Source organism: Sphaerodactylus townsendi, linkage group LG03 (assembly GCF_021028975.2).
Source record: "Sphaerodactylus townsendi isolate TG3544 linkage group LG03, MPM_Stown_v2.3, whole genome shotgun sequence".
Classification (NCBI taxonomy): Eukaryota; Metazoa; Chordata; class Lepidosauria; order Squamata; family Sphaerodactylidae; genus Sphaerodactylus; species Sphaerodactylus townsendi.
The window spans coordinates 87303255-87328063 of NC_059427.1; the positions used below are offsets into that span (position 1 = coordinate 87303255).

At 43.4% G+C, this 24809-nt stretch overlaps 1 protein-coding gene across 1 annotated transcript in view; it reads right to left on the reverse strand.

The window, feature by feature from the left end:
• Window positions 1-24809, reverse strand: part of PCBD2 (pterin-4 alpha-carbinolamine dehydratase 2) — a 51339-nt gene that overhangs the window by 26310 nt on the left and 220 nt on the right. The window contains exon 2 of the mRNA XM_048490350.1: window positions 14017-14148. Coding sequence (XP_048346307.1) covers window positions 14017-14148 — 132 coding nt within the window. The remainder of the gene's footprint in view (window positions 1-14016; window positions 14149-24809) is intronic.

The following is a 24809-nucleotide window of genomic DNA, read 5'->3' on the forward strand; positions in this document are numbered from 1 at the left end:
TAGGGTTTCCTGCCCGGATGGAGGAGAAACTCTGAGTTGGCTGGCCAACCCGGCATTGGGGACTTTGATAAATGCCTTATAGAGTAGCACTCAGAGAAGCGACCGTAAGAGGTGGCCTCAGGCAGGACATAATCAGTCGTTGGGGTTGGCAAAACATGAGCCGATGAAGCTGGATAGGAGACCACAAATTGCGCCCGGGAGCTCCAGGAGCATCACGAGGTGGTTTTCAGTAATCCTGGAACCATTGGTGGTTCCTTTACGTTAGCTTCAGCATGCCTCTCAATGAGGAGCTGAAGTGGCTCCGTCCCGCATTGCTGCGGGCTTCGGTAAGGATATTATAGCTCAGGGGTACTGGAGCAACCAGCGAACTATGCCATCCTCTTGGTATCTGTAAAGTGGATGGGGCACAATCCTAAGAATATCGGCATGCGTCTTCCGTCAGGGTTTCCCTTCTTCTGCAGATAAATGGCTATCATCCTGCGAAGTTTCTGAAACCAGCCATTCACGGTAAGCTGTGAGGAGATGCCAGTGGCCGGAAAATGAAGAAGACAGAAGGCTGAGCCGGGAAGTTGAATTGGGTGAGAGAAGCGGGGGGGGGCAGAAGGAGGACCCAGTCAATTTGAGTGGATAGAGAAAATTCCGGGGTTGAAATTGAAGGTGAAGATGAAGGCCTACAGCAAGGGGGCCGTGGGTCTGCAGGCTGATGGCGACAAAACATTGTCTCACGTCAGTAGCAGCGACATCGGTATGAGGCTCTGTGTCGCGAGAATTAAGCCCGATGTTTCCAGTCCTTAAGATTCAATGTCCCCCCCCTCTGGGTACCATGGACACTGAGCTGAAATCCTCCTCAACCAATTTCGCGGCTCCCAGCTATAGCTACGGGGACCCTGCATTTCGTTAGCCAGCTGGCTACCGTCAAGCGTGCTTGTCATAAGCCCTGCTGCAAGCTCCATACTCACCGGAGTGTTCCGTCCGGACGAGGAAGAGTGTCCCTGGGGCCGTGTCTCTGGATCGCCCGATCCAGAGGGACAGGCGATGCGAAGCAGGGTCCCCTGGATCTCGCCCGATCCAGCGGACTTCGGTATGTGAAGCCTTCCCCAAGCGACGGTGAGCAGGGTGGAGGGATTCGAGGATTCCGGGTTTGTACCAGCTTGTGAAATTGACCGGTCCCAGTAAGGGGAGCGGAGCAGAGGAGCCCGGAGATGTAACATCTGGTGGGGGGGGAATGCGGAGACGGAGGTCCGTGTTCCTAAAGCGAATCTCCCGTCCTGCGGTTCCTGGGCACCTTTTATTATTACTCTCTATAGTGTAGGAGGGAGGACTGGGGAGTTGGAGGTGAGGAGAGATCATCAGGTGATACATGATCTCATCTGGCTACGATCTGCCCGGAGGAGAAAATGTGATCGACCTAATCCTCCACCTGGGGCGAATCATTGTCCCTCGCCCGGTGAATTGAGCCAGACAGTTCCGCGACCTGTGACTCATGGGGGGATGAGGGAGTGGGGAGTGCGATACAACCCGGCAAGGGCGCGGAGTCGTTGGCGTGCCAGCGGCGTTCTACCTGACACTGCGAATTAGAAGCCAGTGCACTACTACAGGGAACTCCTGGTTTACATTATACACAAAAATTATCATTACTGTATAGATGATAGAAGTCATTTAAAGTTACATATTTATATTGGTGGCAGTGACTATCAGTCGTGCAATGTCTTTAATTTGAACCATGTATGAATAACATTTGTACATATCTAAATAAATTTGCCCTGACCTGAATAGCTCAGGCTAGCCCAATCTCATTAGAAACTAAGTAGGACTAGAGTGGCCTTCTGAATTGGTATAAGATTCATTGTGGGGGCCTGACGTGGTAAGGGAGAAATCAGTGGAAGCTGCTCCCCTGTATGCAGATTGAAGTTTCCACCAGTGAATATAACAAAGGCTTTGAGTAATAGTCCCTTTTAGTTACTGACCCCCTGTGCTACATCCCATATCTCTCTACTCTCAGGAGTGAATTTTGGAGAGAATGTGAGACAGTCATGGAAAAAGAGCATAGGCACCAAATATCTTTTGGATGAATTCCACTTTGGTCACATTTGGTTGAATTCAGATCCATACATTTCAACACACACAAGAAATATATAACTACACATATATATATATCAAGATGGCAATGGCATAAAGGAATTTGCTCCTATTTTGCTGTTCTTGATTTATTGTTTAGGTTCCAATGTCTCCTCTAAAATTTATTTGCTGGTGATGGAAGTTACTGTCAAGTTACAGCCAACTTATAGCAGCCTATAGGTTTTTCAAGGTAAGAGATGTTCAGAGGTGGTTCGCTATTTTCTGCCCCTATTTGGTAACCCTGGATTTCCTTGGTGGTCTCCCATTCAAGTACTAATTGAAGCCAATTCTTAGGAGTAGCTTTTTAGGGGTTGCAGAGGACTACAATGAAAAACTGGCAAGGACCTTTTGTGCAAATTCATTTCATTCATAGTTCATTGAATCCAAACCTATCAACTACAGGTAAACTGGACATTTCAATATAACTTCCTGTTCTTAAAACAATGTTCTGTAATATCTTTGGGAATAAAAGTGTGCGCCAGCTTCGTGATTAAAAACTGTATGATGAAAATGGATACTAATATAATAATTCAACTAAAGTAGTAATTATAGGAAACTTGCCTCTTCCCAGGTAACCAACTGATAGCCCCATCCAAAGTGGAGGAGCAAATCAGTGGCTGGGAGTGGTGTGAGACCGCACCAGTGCATTTGCCCTCCCAGGGCAATCTGTACTGGGGTAGGGGCAGATCCACTGGTGGGTAGTTGCCACAGCCCTTTGTGGCAGTGGGATGTGGCGCTGAACACCATGCTAGCATCCCCACACCTACGCCACTGACATAACAGGGGCAGGCCAGGGGAGAAGCCAATGCTAGTCAGCTTGCACCCAGCTATTACCCCTACTGTGCCAGAAGCCGAAGCTTTGGACTTACACCACTGAAAAGGTGACATAAGTCCATTAAGCCCAGTGGGGGCTTTCCGGTGGTGAGAAGGCATTTATGTGTTTTAGCCACCCCACACTACTGGAATGCCTCCTTGGGTGCAGCATGTTGGCGTGGCTGTAGTACTGTGTCCCAGCACCCAGCCTTTTGGATGGGGCTGCCCGCTGATAAGGGAAAAAAGGCTCTTGGATTTGGGACCAATGGGGGGAAAAACACCTCTCCCACAATATACTCTACCAAGTTAGCCATTTATTATTTTCTGTGTTAAATCTGATGAAAAATAAACATCTCTATCAAAAACTAGCAAGTAATTTGAACTTGTAAGATCCCTGTGGGGCACAATAGTAAGTTCCAGTACCCCAGTCTCCACACAACCTGAGTTTGGTCCCAATGGAAGTTGGTTTCAGACATAGAAATCTTCTGTGATGTCCATAGCCGTTTCTATGAAAAATCTATTTGTACATTTTTAGAGCTTCATTTTCAAAGAAATAACAACCACAGGAAATTATCTTTCATTCCCCTTAATTTAAAATATGGAATATGTACTTGGGAAATGTTATTGTAATTATCAACAGAAAGTACATTGACAAAAATATTGGACAGCTACATTGGTTTATTACAATTCAAAAACTGCAATAGTCTATTATAATAATATAGTTGTTGCTTTAAACTAATATAGATGTATAATACATCATAAGAGCTATATATAAAATTAAACTCCTCAAGTCCTTGAGAAAAAAAATTAACCAAATCCACCCACAAGTTTTAGATGGGCTCATGCTACTTTGATATATTGGTATTTTTCATCCCAGTGAAAACAGCAAATAGAAAGGAAAAACAAAAATGAAAAGTCCTGGCAAATGCACGTAAAGCTGATTTACAGCTTTACGAAAAGATAAAAATGAAAAACTGTACTTGAATCCCAATTGATAAACTACGGGGCTGCCAGTGGTTTTTCAAAGCAGATGTAACATTTTAGCAAATGTGATTGTTTGTGAAAGAAATAATTCTGATCAAAAACGAAATTGCAGCCAGCACAAGCTCTGCACTTTGTCACTGTAATCCACTCTGACAGGAAGCAGTAAGTGGAGATTCCTACTGTGAAAGGAGCAGATGTGAAAGGTCAGCCTTGGTCTGGAACTTCAAAACCGTTAACGTGTAAAACAGTGTGCATTAAAGCCTGAAACAGCTAACCACTGGATTAACGGATGTCCGCTAAGTGGGTTTGATGTTCTTTTGGCAAGTAATGGTTAATTTTTAAAATAGGTATAATTGTAGTTTTTTCCCCTCTCCCTTTATACCTTTTTTACCAGCCAGAGTCCATTTTAATTACAGAGTATGATTTTTTAAAAAAAAAATGCTTTTAGGGAGAAAGAAAAAGCCACTACACATAGTTTTTATTAACTTGTTCATGGCTGTAATTTCAAAGTAGGTAAAGGCTGTTAAAGAGATTTAGATATATTCTCTGCACTACAAGTTACTTACAGGATGCCAAATATTTATTTAAAGTGTTCATCAAATGTGGAAGACAAAGTATTATTTAACATTTTTTAAATAAATGTCTAAGCGAGATATTGAAGACAAAAGGCAATGCTTGTACAACTGAAACAAAGCAGCCGAAAAGAATATGTGATACAGATTGAACGAACAGAGATGGGTGTTTCAAACATGGCAGAACTCCAAATGCTAGCTAATCAAGCCATCTTACAAGTATTTGGCTGTTTAAATTAAGAATAAATGGCTGCCTTCCTTCTATAATTGACTGAAGCATATGTGCCCCTTCTTCTTTTGAATGTAATGACTAGCCCTGAATTTAGAAAGTATTTGCAAAATCTAACAATTATGTGGTACTTGTGGACTTGGTGCAGCCATCTCTAGTATTTTTGTGGACTAATTAAATGTATTATATATAAATAAATCCCTTTTAGCCATTTCAGATAAATTGGAAAAGGCAATGGTCACAATCCAGATAGACCTGTGGAGCGTTCACAATTTTTATTTGAACCACTGAACACAAAATAAAATGTGAAGCTCCTCTGAGTTTCAAAAAATAGCACGTTAAACATGAGGTGTGGAAGCTAATTCCCACAGAGACATTATAGTCTCTGAATTATGCCCAGTGTTTTCAGATGTACTGAAAATTCACAGTACATTAAATATAATAGCATGTAAAAGTTAATAAATGTATTTATTGCTGACAAGTCATAGCTAACTTGTGCTGACCTTGTAGGGTTTTCAAGGCAAGAGATGTTCAGAAGTGGTTTGCCATTGCCTGCTCCCCCCCCCCCCCCCCCCCCCCCCCCCCGGTCAAGGCTAAGCGTGTGTGACTGGGCCCAAGGTCACTCAGCAAGTTTCTATGGCAGAGTGGGGATTTTCAAGGTCCTAGTCCACCACCTTAACCACGACACCACACTGGCTCTCTAATTTATAAATAAATTTATACTACCCTTAAAATGTTTTTATAAGCGCAAGAGTGCTAAGACAAATGAGAACTTCCTGACTCTATTTTGTGTGTGGAAGAATTTATCTCTCCCAACTTGGGTTGCAAAAGTCACAGTAATGTCTAGAAGAGAATCTCTGTAGAATATGTATTTGTGTTCACATACTGTTCAAGTAAGAAAGATAAAGACAGCCAGCATGGTTAGGATTGGCTTTAGATACATATTTTTAAAGGGTATAATAATATCTGCCATGGATGACGCTCACTTGTCAGCAGGTCAGGCAGGTCAATATCTCTCCACATAATCCAACTCCCAGGGTTGATGTGAGCCTAAATACCACACTACTCTCCTTGGATGAAAAGCGGAATTAGCTATAATTATCTGATAGATAATTGCAATGAACTAATAAATATCTCAGTTACAAATTAATATGAGAGATATGAGTCACAGGTAAGAGAAATTGTAGTGATTTCAAATATATACAGTATGACAGAGCATGAAATATGTAAATTATGAACTCTCTTCCCCATCCCTGATTTCTCCCCAGTCACACACACACACACACACACACACACACACACCTTGCAGTTCATGAGGTCAAGAACATGGGAATCCCAGCTTCACGTCTTAAAATCCTATTCCTTATTGATACAAATCAGTTTAAATATGCTAGCAAAAAACTTCCAGTGCGACTCTCTGCACCAAAACAGTTGTTACCACAGTTGTACGAACACAAATAGTCAAAAGGACCAGCCTCCCTGATATTTCTGCAATAACTTTAGTATTAGCTATGGCTTCCAGGCTTCCTACCACTGGTTTGTCCATTAATTAGCTTTTTAGCTCTTAGAAACATGTTAAAACATGGATAAATTGAAAGCAGCCAGGTCTCACAGGGATGCCTTGGAGGCAGCAACATTTTCTCTGTTCAGAAGATGACAGGGCAAATTTGTATTTATCTGTCAGAAGCTATAAACAAAAAGAGGATCTGGTCACATCAGACCTACTTTTTTTCTTCTGGATACTTGTACTACCATGTTATTTATGCACTAAGATTTCAGTACAATTACACCTGTGAACTGATATCTCTGAGCTCTGGAATTTTTATCACTACCCTTTCTTAGAAGAAATAATCAGTAACAGGCACAAAACCCACAAGTTCAATATTCCACCACCATTTTCAAATGCAGACATTTTTCTTCACTTTGAAACACAGCTCGTAAATAAACCTGATTTATAGCAAATCAGCTATTTTATTCTTGTATGTAGGGAGGTACCCAAAAACATAACTACTCCAAGAAATACTATTATAAAGTTTGCAGGTGCACAAATCACAGCATATGGCAGAGGACTCAGAGGATAATGGGAAATGAGGCAGCTTAGAAAAGAGCATGTGAAAAACACAGACCCTACCAAGGTGGATATAAAACTCATTCAAAAGGTAATCAAATGCAACAGGGTAAGGAAAGGGAAACTAGTCGACAGCAATGTTTAAAACAGTGAATCAATGAAAACTGACTTAGTTTTTGAGTTGTCAATGTGCCTTTACTATCCGATCTTCAGTGCTCTTGAGTTTAAACACAATTGACATAAGCTACACCTGAAACTAATCACTGGTGTGCCTTTAAGAAGATTCACACACAAGGACTAAATTTGTCACAAATGGGTTTGTTTCCGATCCTAATGCAGCCAAGTTGCATTACTCTGACCTCCATTTAACAAATCAACTTAATGGGCGCTGGGAGTGCCATAAAACCTTAACAACGGAGTGATTTCTAAAACTTTAAAAATATAGTTATGAAACAAAATGTTGGGAGAACCCTTCAATACTGGAAATCAAATTAAATCTAGACATTTCTAACAGTCTTGACAGATATAATCCTAGTTACTATGTAAATTTATGGTAAGCTGCTGTGATATTAGCCACAGGTGCTACTTTTAATATATGGGCTGCATCTGGCTGGGAATAAAATTTCTCAAGAGGACTAGAAATGACCTCACTATCAGACAATGGAAAGGGGAAACACAAGGCCACTGTGACATATAAAAAGCTAGAGATGTGGTCCACAACTGAGTATTTGACATAAAATTCATTTTAACTCTGCAGATTGTAGGCTAAAAGATATTATGTTTTCAGTACATAAAAAGGCGTGGACATTTTTCAGTCAAAGAGCCAAGAGATTAAGTATGCAAGAAAGCTATGAAATATTCTGACTATGCCCATAAAAACAAATTTTCTAGCCTTTGATCAACAGAAAAGACAACATGATGTGCTGAGAAATAAAAAAAGAATGTATCAACACTGATTACGTTCTCAAGCATTCAGCATTATTACACTGTTAGCTGATACAATTTGAAGGGCTGGCTAAACAGAACAAAAGTGTCAGTTAATTAGAAGTTATACCAAAAAAATTCAATTCCATCATTTGGTAAATATCCTATTTATTAAAAAAAACCTTATGTTAAGAAACTATCACCAAGTATGAAGGTTACAACAAGTAGAGACCCGTCCTCTTGCTACAGTCCATCCAGTTAGCTATTTAATGTTCCACAAATAAATCAGAAAGCAGTCTTGAGCAGAAAATTTCTAAATTCAGCATAAAGGGAAAACAACTTTTACAACTTAGGTTTTATGTTTTGAAAAACTGAAATAGTTTTAAAGAATTTTTAACTTGCGATCCAACGAGGCCTGTACATATGTGACAGAGTTGCCATGTTATAGTGGAAACTCATCACACCAATCAAATATCAATAGGGAAGATTTCCCAACCTTCAGTAACAGCTTGGGTGGGGGGAGGGGGAGAGAGAAGGAAGGCTGCAAGAGGTCTAGAATAAAGATCTGAAATTCTCCAGCTGGGCACAGGTCACTATGTGCAGTCCTTTGGACCCAAGAACTACTAGGAGGACCAGGAGTTTGGAAGCAAGAAGCAGTAGAAAAATAGTGTGAAATTTACTGCAGAGCTCTTATGCAGCAACTACCCCAATACATAGTGTCACTGCCAAGCCCAGCTTCTGCCCAGTTAAGGAAAAAGGCAAAGAAAGTTGATGACTCTTTATTGCAGGGGACACAGAGGTAGTCCCCTTATTGTTCAGACCACTCAGCAAATGTGACCTGAAAGCTTTTGTGGAGGCCAGAATCATCTGGCCCACCTTGGCCTGTTGTTGTTTAGAGGCACTCCACCTGCGTCCTTTCCATGGTACACTGGATGAATCTCTGCCCTGACATCTTTCAGAGCTCAAAATCTGGAACAAATAAGACATTTTATACATATCTCCTAGTAAATGGTTCCAGAGAGTTGGGGAATAACTTAAAATTCTAAATAAACAAACTCATTAAGTAAAGGAGACAATCAGGAGAAACTGGTAGACAAATCTAGGCTGATACACAGGATCATGGATTCGATCCAGAACAGCATCTCAACAGATAAAAGGATTTTTGTCCACAATTTTCCCACCTCTCCCCTCTCAAGGGAGCCCAAAATCCCACCCCCCAATCCAGTCCTTGCAGACAAGGGATTCCGCCAAGAACAGGATTCTGGGCTACCACAGGACGGAGGATGCAGGATAATTGTATTCCAAAGGCAGAAATCCTTCATTCTGCAGAAACATTGCTGAACACTGTTCGTAACAGGAGAGACAGTCATTTAAATATGAGGGCCCAGATTGTGAACAAATACCACATTTGAACTAGTATTTTATAAGACAGACAAGAGACAAAAGCCTGTATGTTTTTGAAGATTTTACTAACTATTCTCGGTTTATGAGAAAAGATGGGAAGTTGACATTTATACCTACTATTTAATATGCTTCAAAAAGCATCTTCAGATATTGTACAAGTCATCCTTTTACAAATACAAAGTCAGAAACAACTGTCACCATGTTTAAGGATCAGGATATCTGCAGATGAAGGCAGCAACCTTCAAAGATCTTCACTCCATAAAGTGGGCTGGCTCAGATGAATTATCTGGACTGACAATAGTCTAAGACAATGAAATTATTATTCGTGCATTTAATGATAGTGTTTAACCCTACTACATATACTAAGTTAAATTTAGCAGCCTCAGAGCATGAATACTTTCCAATTCTATTAAATAGTCTTGACATTCACACACAGTTTACTTTCTCACATCAGATGTAAGAAGCAGAAACATTTTACTAAAAGCTAAAGAAAATCTTTAACTTGAAGCCCTTCTGTAATAGACATAATAACTTTTGTAAACTGCCTTGAAGTATTCCAGCCAGTTCTGTAGTTCTTCATTTGCCTTTTGTTTCACTAAATATCTTTCTCTTGAATTGCTGTTTAGCCAAAATAAACAGGAAACCTAGTTGACAATAAAAGAGAAAGATGGAAACTGCAAAAAAGGTTACAAAACCAAGCACTGTTTCCTTTACCCTTTCAATTATATCCCTATTCCATGCAACTATATTCATATTCCATTACAAAGAATCTTTCCCATCAAAAGCATTATTCTGAAGGAAATTCCTTTTGTGATAAGCATTGGACAATGACCCTTCTCAAAATCTAGGATGCAAGATGAAACTAACAATGAAGTTATAGAACAGGAATCAACAATGTCGAACCAACAATCTAGAAATACAATCAGCTCTAAATTAGGGTTTCAGATGACAAATTACATGTGACACTGGAGTTTAGTGACAGGCTTTCCAAACGAGCTTGTCTTTTTTGACCTACCAAAGCTTACAGCAATCCAGGGGATAGTTGCATTTTCAATTAGAGAAATTTCCCAGTGCTACAACTGCAATTCACATCAAAGCCCCCCCCCCCTCCATAAACTTTATTACTGATGCTTAGGGTCAGTTACATAATTCTACCATAATGTGTAATTTGATTATTACTATATATGTTAAGAAAAAATAGATACAGGATACTGCACAACCAGTTCTTGATCATTCTGCTTTTTAAATGAATATGTTTTAATCCATAACAGATAGTAATCTCCAAATATTTGTACTAAAAATGTACACTTACACAACTACATACACATGTTATCAACAAAGTTACATTCAATTCCAATTCCCTGCATCCAACCCCTTAAAAAGGAGAGAAAGAGACAAATGAAAAAAGAGTCCAAGGCTGAGGACCATAGTGCTTGTATTGTGCAAAGCAGCTCATCAATGGTTACAAATTATGCTCACATATTTTATTCTTGCTATTTTTTCTACAAAAATATATTTTCATTAGCAGATTTTTCATGTCTGCCTTTCAAAGTGAAAGTCACCCATACTTCAGAGACCTACCTTTCCAATAGTAATTGATATCCATCACAGACTACATAGTGCTCTCTCTGATGGGCAGCTTTTATAGTCAGATTATTTAACAAGCAATCTGGATCAACTGACCAGTCAAAAATGAACAAATAATGGTAAACTATTCTTTACCTTTATCAGAACACCATATATTCTTTAATCAACATGCTTTATATGTATGCTAATGTCAAAGTCAAATTAAGTTACTGTTAAACATACACACACACACACACACACATATACTTGTATATATACATATGCTACTCATAGCGATGGGGTTCTCTATTGGCCTAAACCTATAGCAACAAGGACATAATTGCTTTGGCATGTAAATTACTTTGTACAAGAATCACACTTGGATTTCATCAACATCCTAATAAACAACAAAGTCAATGTTATTATAAGGGACAATCAACTTATGAATATTTGTTCAGATTTTACAAATGCCTACTTCATTCAGGCAAACAAGAGTTAACTGTTGAAGTCACATGTCTAGAATTACATGAGCCTTTCTGCTTCCAGCAAAGAGGAGAGGCAGCCACACAGGCACATATAGACTGCACAGACACCCAGACTGAGCACTTGCATAGATAGTTTGCTGTTCCTATATTTAGTGTAAATTCATTTGTTACCTAGTAAAGTTCTGCAAAACAACTCACATCTCTGCCCAATTAGTTATTTTGCTAATTCATTGCAATACAACAATATTACTAAGATGTCAGGTCAGTATTGAGAGAAAAAATTAGAAATCTCTGCAGTATATTGCTACATAAAAATGTCAATGTATTCTTCATCTTTGGTTTCTGGGTTTAAATCTCCATAGCTTATTTTGTAACATTTAATATGAAATTGTCAGAACTTGTAAACATGGCATTACAGAATGATTTCATAACATTTACTTGAAACCTAGCCTATGGATGAAAAGTTTTTCCCAGAAAAAAAGGCTATGAGCCAAATTAACCCAAATTTGCAAAGAATCTGCCCATTCTTCCTATTACTGCAAATAATACACAACCCCCAAATTTATACCTATGGACTTACAAAACTTTGCAGAGAAAGCAGTGTTTATAATCTTAACATCTGTTGATATATAGAGTCTTTCAAACCTGGCATGAATGAAACCACAGAATTTTCTAGGCAGCATTTGTATTATCTGTGAAAGCAATACAATTTCAGTGAACAGATCAACTCAATATCATCTGCAACAAATAAATCAGAAGCTCCTTTTATGTTAACTCAGTGTCTCGTCTCTTTACACACCTGATTTTATGCCATCTGTAATGGGCAAGGAAAAGATAATTGAGAAAAGTATATTTCTTGGCAATCTGACTTTGGTTAAATATTCATACTATGTTCTGTAAACAGAAGATGTAATGAGGAAAATCTACAAGCAAAGGAACACTTCTGTTCCTTAAAACTGTGCTGACTGAAACATCATATAATACAAGTACAAAGCTAAGTTGTAATCTATTTTTCTTGTGCTTTGGGAAGCTTCCATCAATGAAGAGCATTGGAATATCATCTAAATATCTAATTCTTAATGTAGCCCTATCTGTGAATATGTAAATGCAGAGATTGCGGTCATGAACAGACAAGAAAAATCTGTCTACAAATCTGAGAAAATCCCCAGGCTTACAATAAAAACTGAAACCTTTTTTCCAACTACTTTGGAGGATTAATGCCCTTCACCCCCAATAATATAAGTAGCACTTGTAGCTTTAAGAAATGAATGCGCCCTCAGTGCATCAGTATCACCAGTCTTTAAGCCTTGGTCTTTCAATAGGGGCAGGGCCCGTCTAAGGGCCTTTGAGTGAGGAGGAGGGAACAGGCCTATGATGAGGTACCACTCTTAGTCCCAGAATGGAGGAAGGCTAAATACAGCAGGAGGATCAATATTACAACCAAACCTCTACCCTCTCAATTTCAAGGCCAATGGGGAGGTTCTGTGGAGCAAGTGGATCAGAGCTGGGAAAGTGGAAAGCCATCCCCGCCTTTTGACATCAGTTCCATGGACGTAGCATTGGTGCATGTGAGAAAGTGCCCATTCAACTCATGAAGGCCTGGATTGGACTGAATGTGTTATGCATCAGGAAAGATGTTAAATAAGTCTTTAGCAGTATGTTTAGCTGTGACTTGCAGGTTGCGACTAGATTACATATTGGAGATCATAATCAGACCTCTTATGTTCTTATGCCGGGGTGACTAAAAGGAACCTCCATATTTAGAGGCAGCAAACCTCTGAATACAGGTGCCAGGAGGCAACACGGGGGGGGGGGGGGGAGGCTTCAGCCTCCATGCCTTATTGTTGGATCTCCATAGCAACTAGTTGGCCGTTCTGTGAGACAGGATGCTGTATTAGATGGATTACTGGTCTAATCCAGCAGGGCTCACCTTACCTTCCTCTGTCTTTAGAATCTGGCAATCAGTACACCACATTGGTTCACGACTATGGTGCAGGGAGGGAAGTCAACACTTCCTTTCCCCTCCCCCAGTCATTTCTCCCAATATAAGGGATTTCCTGCTAGAATTGTTATTTGGCTGGTAAGGAAAAATGTATGTATCCATACTCTTCTACATCTGGGGGAAAAGGTAGATATGAATATAGCTATATGAATATAGCCTTTGAACTAGTAAAAAATAAGGCAAAAACCTACAAAAAACCCTCTCACCTGGAACTGCAGTCCCATTCTCATTTGCCACCATAAAAGCTACTGATGATATTTATAGACATATTAAGAGAAAGGTGATCCAGCAACTGATCTCTGACATTTCATCTAGTTGTGCCCTGAATAATTGTGTTTAAGATTAGTTTGTAAATGTTCACTTCAGAGGTAACAAAGGATGATTCTGAAAAACTCAAGAAAATGATAACCTCAAGAGATGTGAAGTGAGAGCTTTGTGAGAATTCAGAACAAGCTAATCATTATATCCAGTAGTAAACTGGGCTTGATGTCCATCACAAGAGCAACCAGATATTGTTACCAGCAGACAACGTAGAATTTCTGCATACTCACATGACTAATTTTGCCAAAACAATGTGACTTTTTTTTAAAAAAGCTTGATGCTAACTGAATATATGTCATAAAGGCAAAAACTGTTGAAAGCAGAAGAAACTCAATTTAAAAGGGGGGGGGGTTGGAAGGTTCCACACTTTCCCCTCTCACAAGTTTCCAGTTTTTGCTTTAAATTCAGAATATTTATATTAACATATTAGGTCTCTAAAGAGCAAGAACAGCTGGTTATGGAGCTGACCATAAATCAAACTGAGTTAGAGCATTTCCTTTAAATTGAGACTAGGTCTTCACAGTATTTACCTGATTGAAAGTTTTGAAGTTGAATTCTTTGTAAATGGCATCCCTTTCGCTTAGCTCAGACCATCCTGAAGCTTTGAGGTCATATAAAACTTGGTTCCTTTCTTCTGTGGTCAGCCAGTGAGACTGTGATGACTATCAAGGGGAAAGGGGGAGAAAGAAAATGCATTCCAAATCAAAGTTAGCAATGCTATTCCTTAGCTGACATAAGGACTGGTGTTTTACAGCAACAAAGTTCTGCAGGATAGTAGTGGCAAAAAATTTATGATATGGCTTCATTATATAAACCATCAAACAAGCAAAAATCCATCAAATTACAGGCCCTAAACCTACAAAACTCTTACAGTTCTAATGTTTGGGGGAGGGAGGGCAATAGCTGCATATGAATGTCAAACATTTAGCTTGTGAGCTGGATGCCAGCGGAGTCAAGCGTGGAAGAACGAGGCAGAGGCGAGGAGGGCATTTCATCCGGGTGGAGAGCGCCAGCAGCGGGTAGGCGCTTGAGGGGTCCGTGATCCTAAGCGACTCTGCAGCGATGCTTTCGCCCTGCTGGCACCTTCTTATTAGGGTTATCATGGGAGGCGTGTAGGAAAGGGCGGACCGGGGGAAACGGAAGCCGGAGGGCGGGAAGATCGAATCATAGTGATGCACTTGATCTCACCCTGTAGCTGCTACGTGCAGGAGGAGGAGCATCAAGCGTCTGGGTCTAATCCCACCACCTGGGGGGGCAAGAGAGCCCACTGTCCCTTTGTCTGGGACACCTGGTGGTTTGTCGAGCCAGGTAGTTCGCTTGACCTGTGACTCATCGAGGGAATTGTGAGGGCAGAAGGAGGCGGATTAGCGACCAAGGAAGATCATTAAGGCGCGCCGGCGATTCCAGCGGCTCTACTTACCCGGTGCTGCTGGATCAGCGGCTCATCCCTACAGCATCTCTCTTTTTACGTTTAGAAGGAGGCCCGAATTGCTTAGAAGGGCTGGTTTAAAGGGGGCCTTCAAGCCTCTCCTCCGCCCGTACGTTGGCCAAGCTGGCTGAGTTGTTTGTGTAGCATTAGGACTTGGTTGCGATGTAAGGGGAAGTCGGGGGGTCTCTTACACATGTTACAGGCAACATTAGACACACATTGAACAAGACAGGATCCAACGATGAGGCACACAATCAAACCAATGCAGAGCTGTACAATAGCACTTAACCATCCTCCCGGTAGCCAGCTCCAGAGGGCTGACCACCAGTTAAGGGCAATACGTTACATATTTCAGATTGGATACAACTACTTGCACGCTCACGCACTTTCATACTTGCCTAGAATCAAATGGGAAGATTATCAGAAAGATTAAAACAACACATATCATGTACATTCTCACAGCCTTGGTGATGCAATAACAACAAATAATCAATAGCTGACACGATTATCTAAAATTAGAAACGGCAGAGCTCACCTGCTGCTTTCCCGAGGAGGCCAGGGCATCCAGAGCAATGGAGGTGGAGTTGATGGACTTCGCAAGGGCACAGGCCAGCCGGCCAATTGTCTTAGCGTTGTAAGAAGCGAGTCCGGGGACTCCCACTAGGGAGGTCGCGAGGGAGACGAACTCCGCTCGGAGAGGGCAACCGCGTCGCTCCGGCAAGAAGGGAATTGAGGGGCAGAGTGGAGCCGGGCGGCGTGCACCAGACTCTCGGGGCGGAGCCTGAGGCAGGACGATGGTGAGACGGCTAAGGCAACAGAGAGTCCCGGCAGAGAGCCGAGCAGGGATGTAGTTAAAGGTCCTCTCCCCGCAAGTCCAGAACCAGCCCTTGGGGAGCAAGATGTTTCCGTACACGGGGGGAATGTCCTCCATGTGCGTGCAGTTCCAGTTGGCCGTGCCGGTGAACGGGCCCAGGTCGGTCTCTCGTCTTGCCACACCGGCAATGCGGGCGCAGGTGTTGGACTTGTGATTGGCGACAGTCTTGGTGACAAGGGAGAGAGCGCCGGCCGGGAGGGTTTGGACGACGGGTCCCCAGTCAGCGCTCATACAGTACTTGATGGATGAAGCATTCATGAAGGGGCTTAAGCCAGACTCCGCTAGGAAGTCTCCAGGGGCTTTGCAAATGGGGAGTAGGCAGGAGCTTAGCAAGCTCCCGACTCCTAGGTATTGGCCCAGGCAGAAGGACGAAACGTTGGCAGCGGCAGCGAATTGCTCCCAGATGTTGGTCTGGTCAAAGCTCGTCAGAGGGTGGCCGGCTGCCACCGGCAGGAGGCAGCAGAGCAGGCAGAGGATAGTGACAGCCGAGTTGGCGGTGATGATCGCAAAGAGGGCAGCGCAGAGATCCTCGGGCGTCTCTGGGTAGCCTTGTTGGCACAGCAGCTCTCGAGCTTGGTTGGTGGTTGCTTTGACATCTCCCCAGGTCATCCGGGTCTCTGGGCCGTCCGGGCGTTGGTGGCCAAGCGCCTGGCCCTGCACGCTGAATTCATACAGCTGCCCGGCGCTTTGGCACCCACCACCCACACAGGTCCATGGGTGAATCTGTGGCTGCAGCATCCCCTTAACTTAGGGCCTGTCCTGGCAGTGCTGCGGCATCAGGATGGGCCCAGATTTTAATCCAGGGAGGGCCAGTCAGCCAATTGGCCCTCCCGCCCTTTCGGGTTAAAAAATAGAAGGAAGAGAAAAGGGAGGGGGGAATAGTTCCATTGCGGAGGTTCGAAAATGAGTTCAGGAAGCGCAATCAGGATCAATGACCTGTGTGATGGGTTTACCCATCCCAGACTAAGGTCGTTTTGACCTGGCTCATGAGGTCCCTTCCCCAGAGATTAACATGGATGTCCAGAATGATGGGGCGGACTGTGAGCTGCCGCTCGAGTCCTGGGCTGCGGACCGTGAGCGGGCGGATGCTCCGTCTCGCGGTTTGTTTTCCCCCCACCCCCCAGATGTGCGGACAGGTCTCGGTTGGCCACTGGTCAGGCCACTCGGCTGCTCTGATGACAGTCACATCAGCGCCAGTGTCCACCAGGCCCTTGAACAGACACCCCTCCATAGTGAGCTCCAGGTACGGGCGGGAGCTTCCGATGGGTGTTTCCACCGCTGCGATGGTGGTGTTGGCTGCACCCTGATGGCTGCTGGGGCTCGTGGCCTTTATTGCGTCGATAGCGGGCAGCGCATGGGGCAGGAGGATCAGCTGTGCGCAGCTGGTTCCGCTGGGCAACTCCTGCTGGATGTTTGTCCAGACCTGGAGGTGAATGGATCCCTGGTGTGTGGAGTCGATGACTCCGGGGATGATAAACAATCCCTGCTCAGCGGCGGAGGCCTTTGGCAGCACCAGCCCAATGGTCCCCGTTGGGATGGGGTCGCGATATTGGGTTGGGGCAACGAGGACCTCGTGGGGGAACTTAAAAGACACGGGCTGGGTGCATGTGAGCGAAATGCCACGAGAGGGGGGTGGTTTGGGCGTGGGTCTTGGTGTCTGGGGCTGTTCTAATACTCTCCTCCTTGGTCTTGGGCTGGGGAGATGCCCGGGCGCGAGTTTCCCGACGGGCACTCGCTTCTCCAGTGGAAGCCTTTCTGGCACTGGGGGCATCGGGTCTTTGGTGGCCTCGGGGGCCTTCGCCTCCTGGGGGAAGACCCTCCTCCATCGGGATTGTAGGCCCCCCCGCCGGGTTGCCTACACTCCCTCCGGAAGTGCCTTGGCCTGCCGCAATTGAAGCAATCATCCTGGGGCTGTCCCCTGGCGGTGGAGAGTGCTGCGGCTAGGAGACTGGCTTGGTGGGTGGAGGACCCGACGTCCTGGCAAGCTTTAAGCATGTCGGCCAGTTCAGGGTCCCTGCCTAGGCCCGTGATTGCTCTGCGGCACTCAGAGGAGGCGTTCTCCTTGGCGAGGCGCAAAAGGAGCTCGTTCTGGGCCACCTCGCTATCTACCTGCCTTTTGAGGGCTTCCTGGAGTCTGTTCACGAATTCAGCATAAGGCTCTTGGGGTTTCTGGCGGATGGCAGAAAAACTTTGGGCCAGCTGCCCGGCATTGGGGACCTTTACGAATGCCTTGTAGGCACACTCAGAGGCGACTGCTAGGGTGGCCTCGGGCAGGATGATCTGGTCATTGGGGTTGGCGAAAGCGTCGCAGCCGTAAAGCTGCGCGGCGGTGTAAGCGCCGCCAGAGGTTGCTCCTCTGTTCGCGCACTGCTGGCGGTACTCGCTTTCCCAGACCACATACTGTGCAGGGTTCAAGAGCATGCGAAAGGTGGTTTTCCAGTCCTTCGGAACCATCAGGTGATTCCTCGCGACTGCTTCCAGCATGCCTCTCACATAGGGGCTAGTGATCCCTACGTCCCGCATCGCCCTTCGGAGCTCAGTGATGATGTTGTAACCTAGAGGGCGGTATTTGACAACTCTTCTATCGATGCCACCCTCCCCCTCATGATGATTGTAATGAATCGGGCACACAGCAAGGAGATCGGCATCGTCTTCCGTCAGGGTTTCCTTTTTTTGCAGGTCGTGGCTAATACGCTCTGCTAGGGTTTTGAAACCCGCGCCACTATGTGGCGCTGACGGAGGTGTGGTGGCTTCGGAAAATGAAGGCGGGGCGAGAGGAAGGAGTGGTCGAGCCGCGGGAGGATTTGAATGGGGCGGGGAAGCAAGGGGGGCAGAAGGAGGACAGGCGTCCAATTTAGTGGATAGAAAGTTCCGGGGGGTGAAACTGAAGCTGAAGGGTCGAAAGGAGGGCGATCTACAGCAAGGGAGCCATAGACCTGCAGGCTGATGGCGACATAACATTGTCTCCACGTCAGTAGCAGCGACACCGGCTAGCGAGGCTCTGTCTTGAAGAGTGCACCGATGTTTTCCCAATCCTTAAGATTCAATGTCCCCTTCTGGGTACCATGGCGGACATTGAGCTTCAATCCTCAACCAATTTCTTTGCGCAGCTCCCCTCTCTTTATGGAGACCCTCGCCGCATTTCAGCTTAACAGCTTTTAGTTCGATTAGCGTTAGCTTGTCATAAGCCCTGCTTTTGCAAGCTCCCATACTCACCGTTGTTTCGTACCCGGAACGCAGAGAGAATGATGTCCTAGGAACTTCCGGGTCCCTGGATCGCCGATCCAGCGGACGGGCGATAATACCGAGATGAGGGGTCTTCCTGGATGCGTACCCGATCCAGCGATAAATCGTCGGTTTTTTTTTACCGCGGCCCTTTCCCAGGCGACGGTGAGCAGGGTGGGAGGTTCGGGGATTCCCGGGTTTCGGCACCAGCTTGTCGCGTGCTCGCGGAGTCAGCGTAAGAGCGCAGACGCAGACGCGGAGATTTCATCTGAGGTGGAGAGCCGCCAGCAGCGGTGAGCGCGGGGTGTCCGTGGATCCTAAGCGACTCCTGCCGCGTGCTTCGCCCCTGGCATAACTTTATTAGGGTTATCATGGGGGGGTGTAGAAGGGCGGACCGGGGGAAACCGGGAGAGCGGGAGACTGAGAGATCATCATGTGATGCATGATCTCACCTGGCTGCTACGTGCGGGAGGGAGCATCAGCGTCTGGGTCTAATCCCCACCTGGGGGCAAGGGCCCACTGTCCCTTTGTCTGGGACACCTGGTGGTTGTGAGCCAGGTAGTTCATGACCTGTGACTCATCGGGGAGTGAGGGGCAGGGGAGCGGTTGCGACCAGAAGATCGTAGGAGCGCCGGCATTCCAGCGCTCTACTTACGGTGCTGCTGGATCAGCGGCTCATCCCTACATAAATCCCACTAGTTCCATAAAGGAGTGAAGTGAGTGCTTCACTTCTCTTTCACTGAAATCAACAGAATTTAACAGGGCTTAGTGGGATCATACATAGCATTTTTTTCCAAATTAACTTCTCCATAGTACTTCTGTACAACAATAGTGGCCACAGTTGGCTGACTGAAAACTATCCAACACTGTTAATCTTTTTTAATCTTATTATTTGTTTTACACATCTAAATAGCACATACATAGAAAGATAAAGAAAAGATCCCGATCTAGTCCCCCCTCCCCCCTATACTACTAAATGAAAAGAAAAAAACATACACAAACACCTACACATATATATATGATGACTTCCAGCTACCTCACTAAGGATCCAAGCATAAATCTAACTCCGTGCTTATAATTAATATCTACATTTTTTCACCTTTAGTCCTTCTTTTAAAGTTGTCTGGATCTAATACGCCGTTTTCATTTAAGTCTCAAATCCTGGGTTGTTTCGCTATTTGTATATGTTTTCAACAAGTAGTCCACAAAGGATTTCCAGTTTTTCAGAAAATTGTCCATATTCTTGTCTCTTATAACAGCCAACACTGTTAATCTTGAAATATTTACTGTCAGTTATCTTCATCCAGTTTTAGAAGGGGTTACCAAAACAGCTGACATCCGATAAATTAGTAAATCAGTTTCAAATGGGAAGTAACGTAATAGTAGAGATAATTTTATACATTGCGTATAATATGCATAGCTAATTACACTTCCTCTGAGGAAAGCAGTACCCCTTTGGAAAATCCTTTGCAGCAAGATATTTATGGACCTGCTCAGCTCCTGTGCCGCTGTGATGAAACCTTGATTAAGATAACAGGAGCAGGATGCAAGATGATGTTCTCCTTTCTATCCTGCTCTGGCTCCTCCCTGCTCACACTGTACATGGATCATCCTGCCTCCTTTTGATGTGGACGCTGATTAGAATTATGGTTAACACTAACCACAGAATTGGTCTTAAGGATTTGAAAGTTTAACGTGAAACTAAAGACTGAAGTGCTGGGTAAGAGTACCTCCTGGTTACTTGCTGCTGCAACCCTTTACAGTGATTAAAGCTAGCAAGAAAGGGAACATAAACAAACTCCTGCAACCTCCTCCTTAAGCATGGTAAAGGGGTCAGGAGCGTTATGCCTGAATCATCACTTTCTTACAAGCTTCCCATCCATTTTACAAAATGAATTCCAGTCCATAACAATACAAGACAAAAATACATACCAATCTTGCTATAAATGCCTACCACAGTTGTCCTTCTAGATGTTTATCTCTGGCAACAAAAACATATCCAGCTTAACCTACAGGTGCACTGAACACTTCTACGAATAAAGCTGAAAATGACATCATACCTAACAGAATGGCCAGTTCAGTTTCCATTGAAAAGCCAGCTATATTTAACTAAAGATTCAACCTCTCATTCGTTCAATAGCTGAACTCTGAAACTTGAATATACTACATATTTGAGCAACTGCATTTGTTAGATATAACAGGTTAATCTTAACCACCAGATGGCACTGTGTTTCAAATATGAATCACTATTCCCCTTTACTCAAATATTTAAAAAAGTTAACATAACAATACAACCCCAAAGCCTTTCAGTTAAATGTGATCAATTTCTAAGAGAAATGGCTACTTTCTATGAGAAGAAATTGAGATATTCCACAATTATATTTTCAGCTATCTTCTTCACACAGCTGAGTACAATGATCAATGCTTCATAAATCAGCAAGAGTTCTCCCAGTTCAGATGTATCCAAAGCATTATATTTCTGCACCAGATCCAAAGATGCATAAAATATAGTTGTAGTTCAATATGATTCAAGATTTTTTTGAGAGAGTGGAAACAAAGATAAAGAAGTTGGAGATAAATTGGATGGTCAGGGAAGCTGACAAACATCAGCTGTTTTGTTTCTGCCTGAACCCAAAGGGCACCCATGTCAAATAAGTGATCATCACCTCTGGACACAGTTAAATATTAACAACTACAGTGCATTATCCTCTGGTACAGGTGACAGAATGATGCCAAACTATATAGTGGGATTCCTGGATGATTTCAAACAGCTCTGCTTTTATTTACTAACTGTCTAAAAACTAATCAAATGGTAGGATACAATCACTAAATCAGGGATCAAGCATGACTATTTCACTGATTTGTCCAGTGTTGACATTTCAATGTCCAAATACTATTTACATTTCCACTTTCCTTTCTAGTGGTTTTGTACAGGAAAACGTATCCATATCGCAATGTTTGTTTTAAAGTCACTGGTTCTCTATGTATTTGTAGAAGCCAGCGGTAAACTACCCTGTGAAACAGGAAAGTAGCTTTTATAGAAAACTCAAGGTGACTGTTGACAGATTCACACCAATGGTAGAATCAAGACAACACAAGCTCCCAGACTGAAAATCCTGCATTATAATTAAAAAAAATTAAAAGGAACCTACCCACCTCCAAACACTGACTCATAAAATTATAGTTAAAATCAAAAACTCTTAGGTGGATTCCACATGGGCCAAAAACAGGTGTGAAAATGGTGTAGACCCTTTTACAACATTGTAAACCATTGTAAACCATTTTCACACCACTGTTTTGGGCCCATGCGGAATCCGCCTTAGTCTCCGCCAAATCTGAGCTTCACTAATTAGAAGACTAGTATTATTTCAAAAGAAAATGTATTTATGAGGAAATATTATAATCGTGCTTAGTTTGGGATCTTGTTCAGCAATGCAAATTGCTTGCTGGTAAAACTATAAATTGTCATAAGGAAAACTTCAAGAAAAATGGAAAATAAAAGTTGAGATTCACTAGCTCCTACAAAAATCCTATGGGCTACAGAAAAGTGCCATCTCAAATAATCCTTGGAATGTGCCAATAACAGATTCTAGCAGCCACCATAAACTAAATGGCTAGCACAGATTGTTACACTAACTCAAATGTGTCATTTCAGAAATTTCTTTCCAGGGTAATTTTGAAACTTTGAGCATATTAAAGGCTTGCCAAAAATAAACAAACAAAAAGAAAGAAAACAAGATGTAGAAAAGGCTATTTCAAAACTCAAATAATGCTTGAAATGAATGCTTTCACATTACTGTACACTTCATACATCCCAGACTTTTTAAAAAATGAAGCAAACCTTGTGCCTAGAACCATTACACACTGGCCTCTGTATGAAACAGGGATAATATACATTTGAATATCATTATTTTGCCAAAACTATTCTGCAAACAACAGGTGAAGGGTCTATTGGGTCTAAGCAAACTACCGATGTCACTGATTACATGATAACTGGAAATTCTGTTATGTGTGGACTACTTCCCACAATCTCCTCACTCCGCAATGCCTTAGTAGTGGGGTCTCCTCATGTTTCTTTGTTTACACATGAGGAGGTGCCCCATTGCCTGCTGCCCAGCTTGCCTGACCCCTCTTCTGGGTTGCTCCCCTGTCCAATGCAATGTCGAAGTGTACTAGCTTTGTTTTTGTGCATTTTCCTTTTAAAAAATTATAGCAGCCTGTACAATAGCAATATAAGGAATATTGATATGACATTTAAAGAGCACCAAAAAAGCTGGCAAACTTCAATCCTGCTTTGGACAGGGGAGCAACCTGGAAGGAGCAAAACTCCAAAGCAAGGAGAAACATTGGGGTTTCCCCACTCTCGCTAAATGCAGGACTTCCAGGACCTTTGACTCCACAACTGGGATCATGGCAGTACAGAATTCTGCCCCAGAGGAAACTTACCCTTGTTGTGGAACAGAACACAGGTGAATAATCAGCAATCTTCAATCTTGTGTTGGACAAGGGAGCAACCTGGAAGTGGGGTCTGGAAAACAGGCGGTGGGGCTCCCCCTCAGGTGTAAAAAAGGAAATGCAAGGAGACCCCACTGTGAAGGCACTGCAGAGCAAGGAGCACTGCAGGAAGGACTCCATGCATAATGGGCCATAGAATCCTTACAAAGTGTGAGACCCAGTTTGTAGCAAACTTGTGCCCAGGCCCATAGTCATGGTGCTACAAAATGGGGTGGGGCCCCATCAATCATTTGTCACACCCCTCCAATCAGCACTAGAGTTGATGTGAAACCCACAAGTCTTTCAAGTATAAATTCTCTATGTAAAAAAGGAGGAATCTGAAGTAAAAATCCTGTCATAAATGTGAATTCTCTACGCAGTTGGCTAGAACAGAATTAACAGTCAGCCAGGCTGAAGAGTCCTAATTTAAAAAGCCAGGGGTGTATGGGGGGTGGGGTGGGGTGTAACATAGAATATCTGAAGTTTTTTTGCCTTTTTCTAATTTTTGTAATCCTACGTCTACTGCACTGTTTATTAGATCCCTTGTGCTATTCAATTATGTTGCCTTATACTATGCATACACCTTGAGTCTCAAGTACAAAATTGGAAAAATAAATAAGGCACAAATAAATAAATTATAAAGAAAATAAAAAATGATGGGCTGACCACCACTGTACTCATTTTCCACCCCCACCGAAAAATTTCTGCCTATGGGCCGGCCTGTGCCTGAGCTCTGCTACTTCACCCTGCACACAAACCCTGATAGCTTCTCCATACAAAACAATTCCTCCACAAAACGCCCTATTGCCTAACAGCTTGAGTCAGGACGTTTCACAAAGAAAAGGAATTATTTAGGGAGAAGTCGCCAAGCCCAGCCTTCTCCTCAGACGCCATTGTTGTCTGTTGCCCCCTCCCCATCAAGTGGAAAGCATTCCCAGGTGTAGCCCAAACTCGTGTTTGCAGTCCTCCTACTGCGTAGTTTATTGGTTGTCTTATGCTGCTTTTTTAAAATCTTGAAAACCGACTCACGTTTCAACGAGAAAGATGGCCTATAAATAAAGTAAACAACAATAAATAATTGAGGACCAGGTACCCAGACACTCTCTCTCTCTCTCTCTGCGAAGCGGAAGAGAACCACTTTGAACCGAAGCTGAATGAGGCGTTCAAATGACCAATGTTACGTGGGAGATGCGTTTCGAGGGTTGTCTGTGCATGGAAAACCTTTGGAAAGGATCTGAAATTGCACCTCCCGCAACCCCAGTGAGTGAAAAATAAGGAAAGGGGCAGCGGGTCAATGCTCT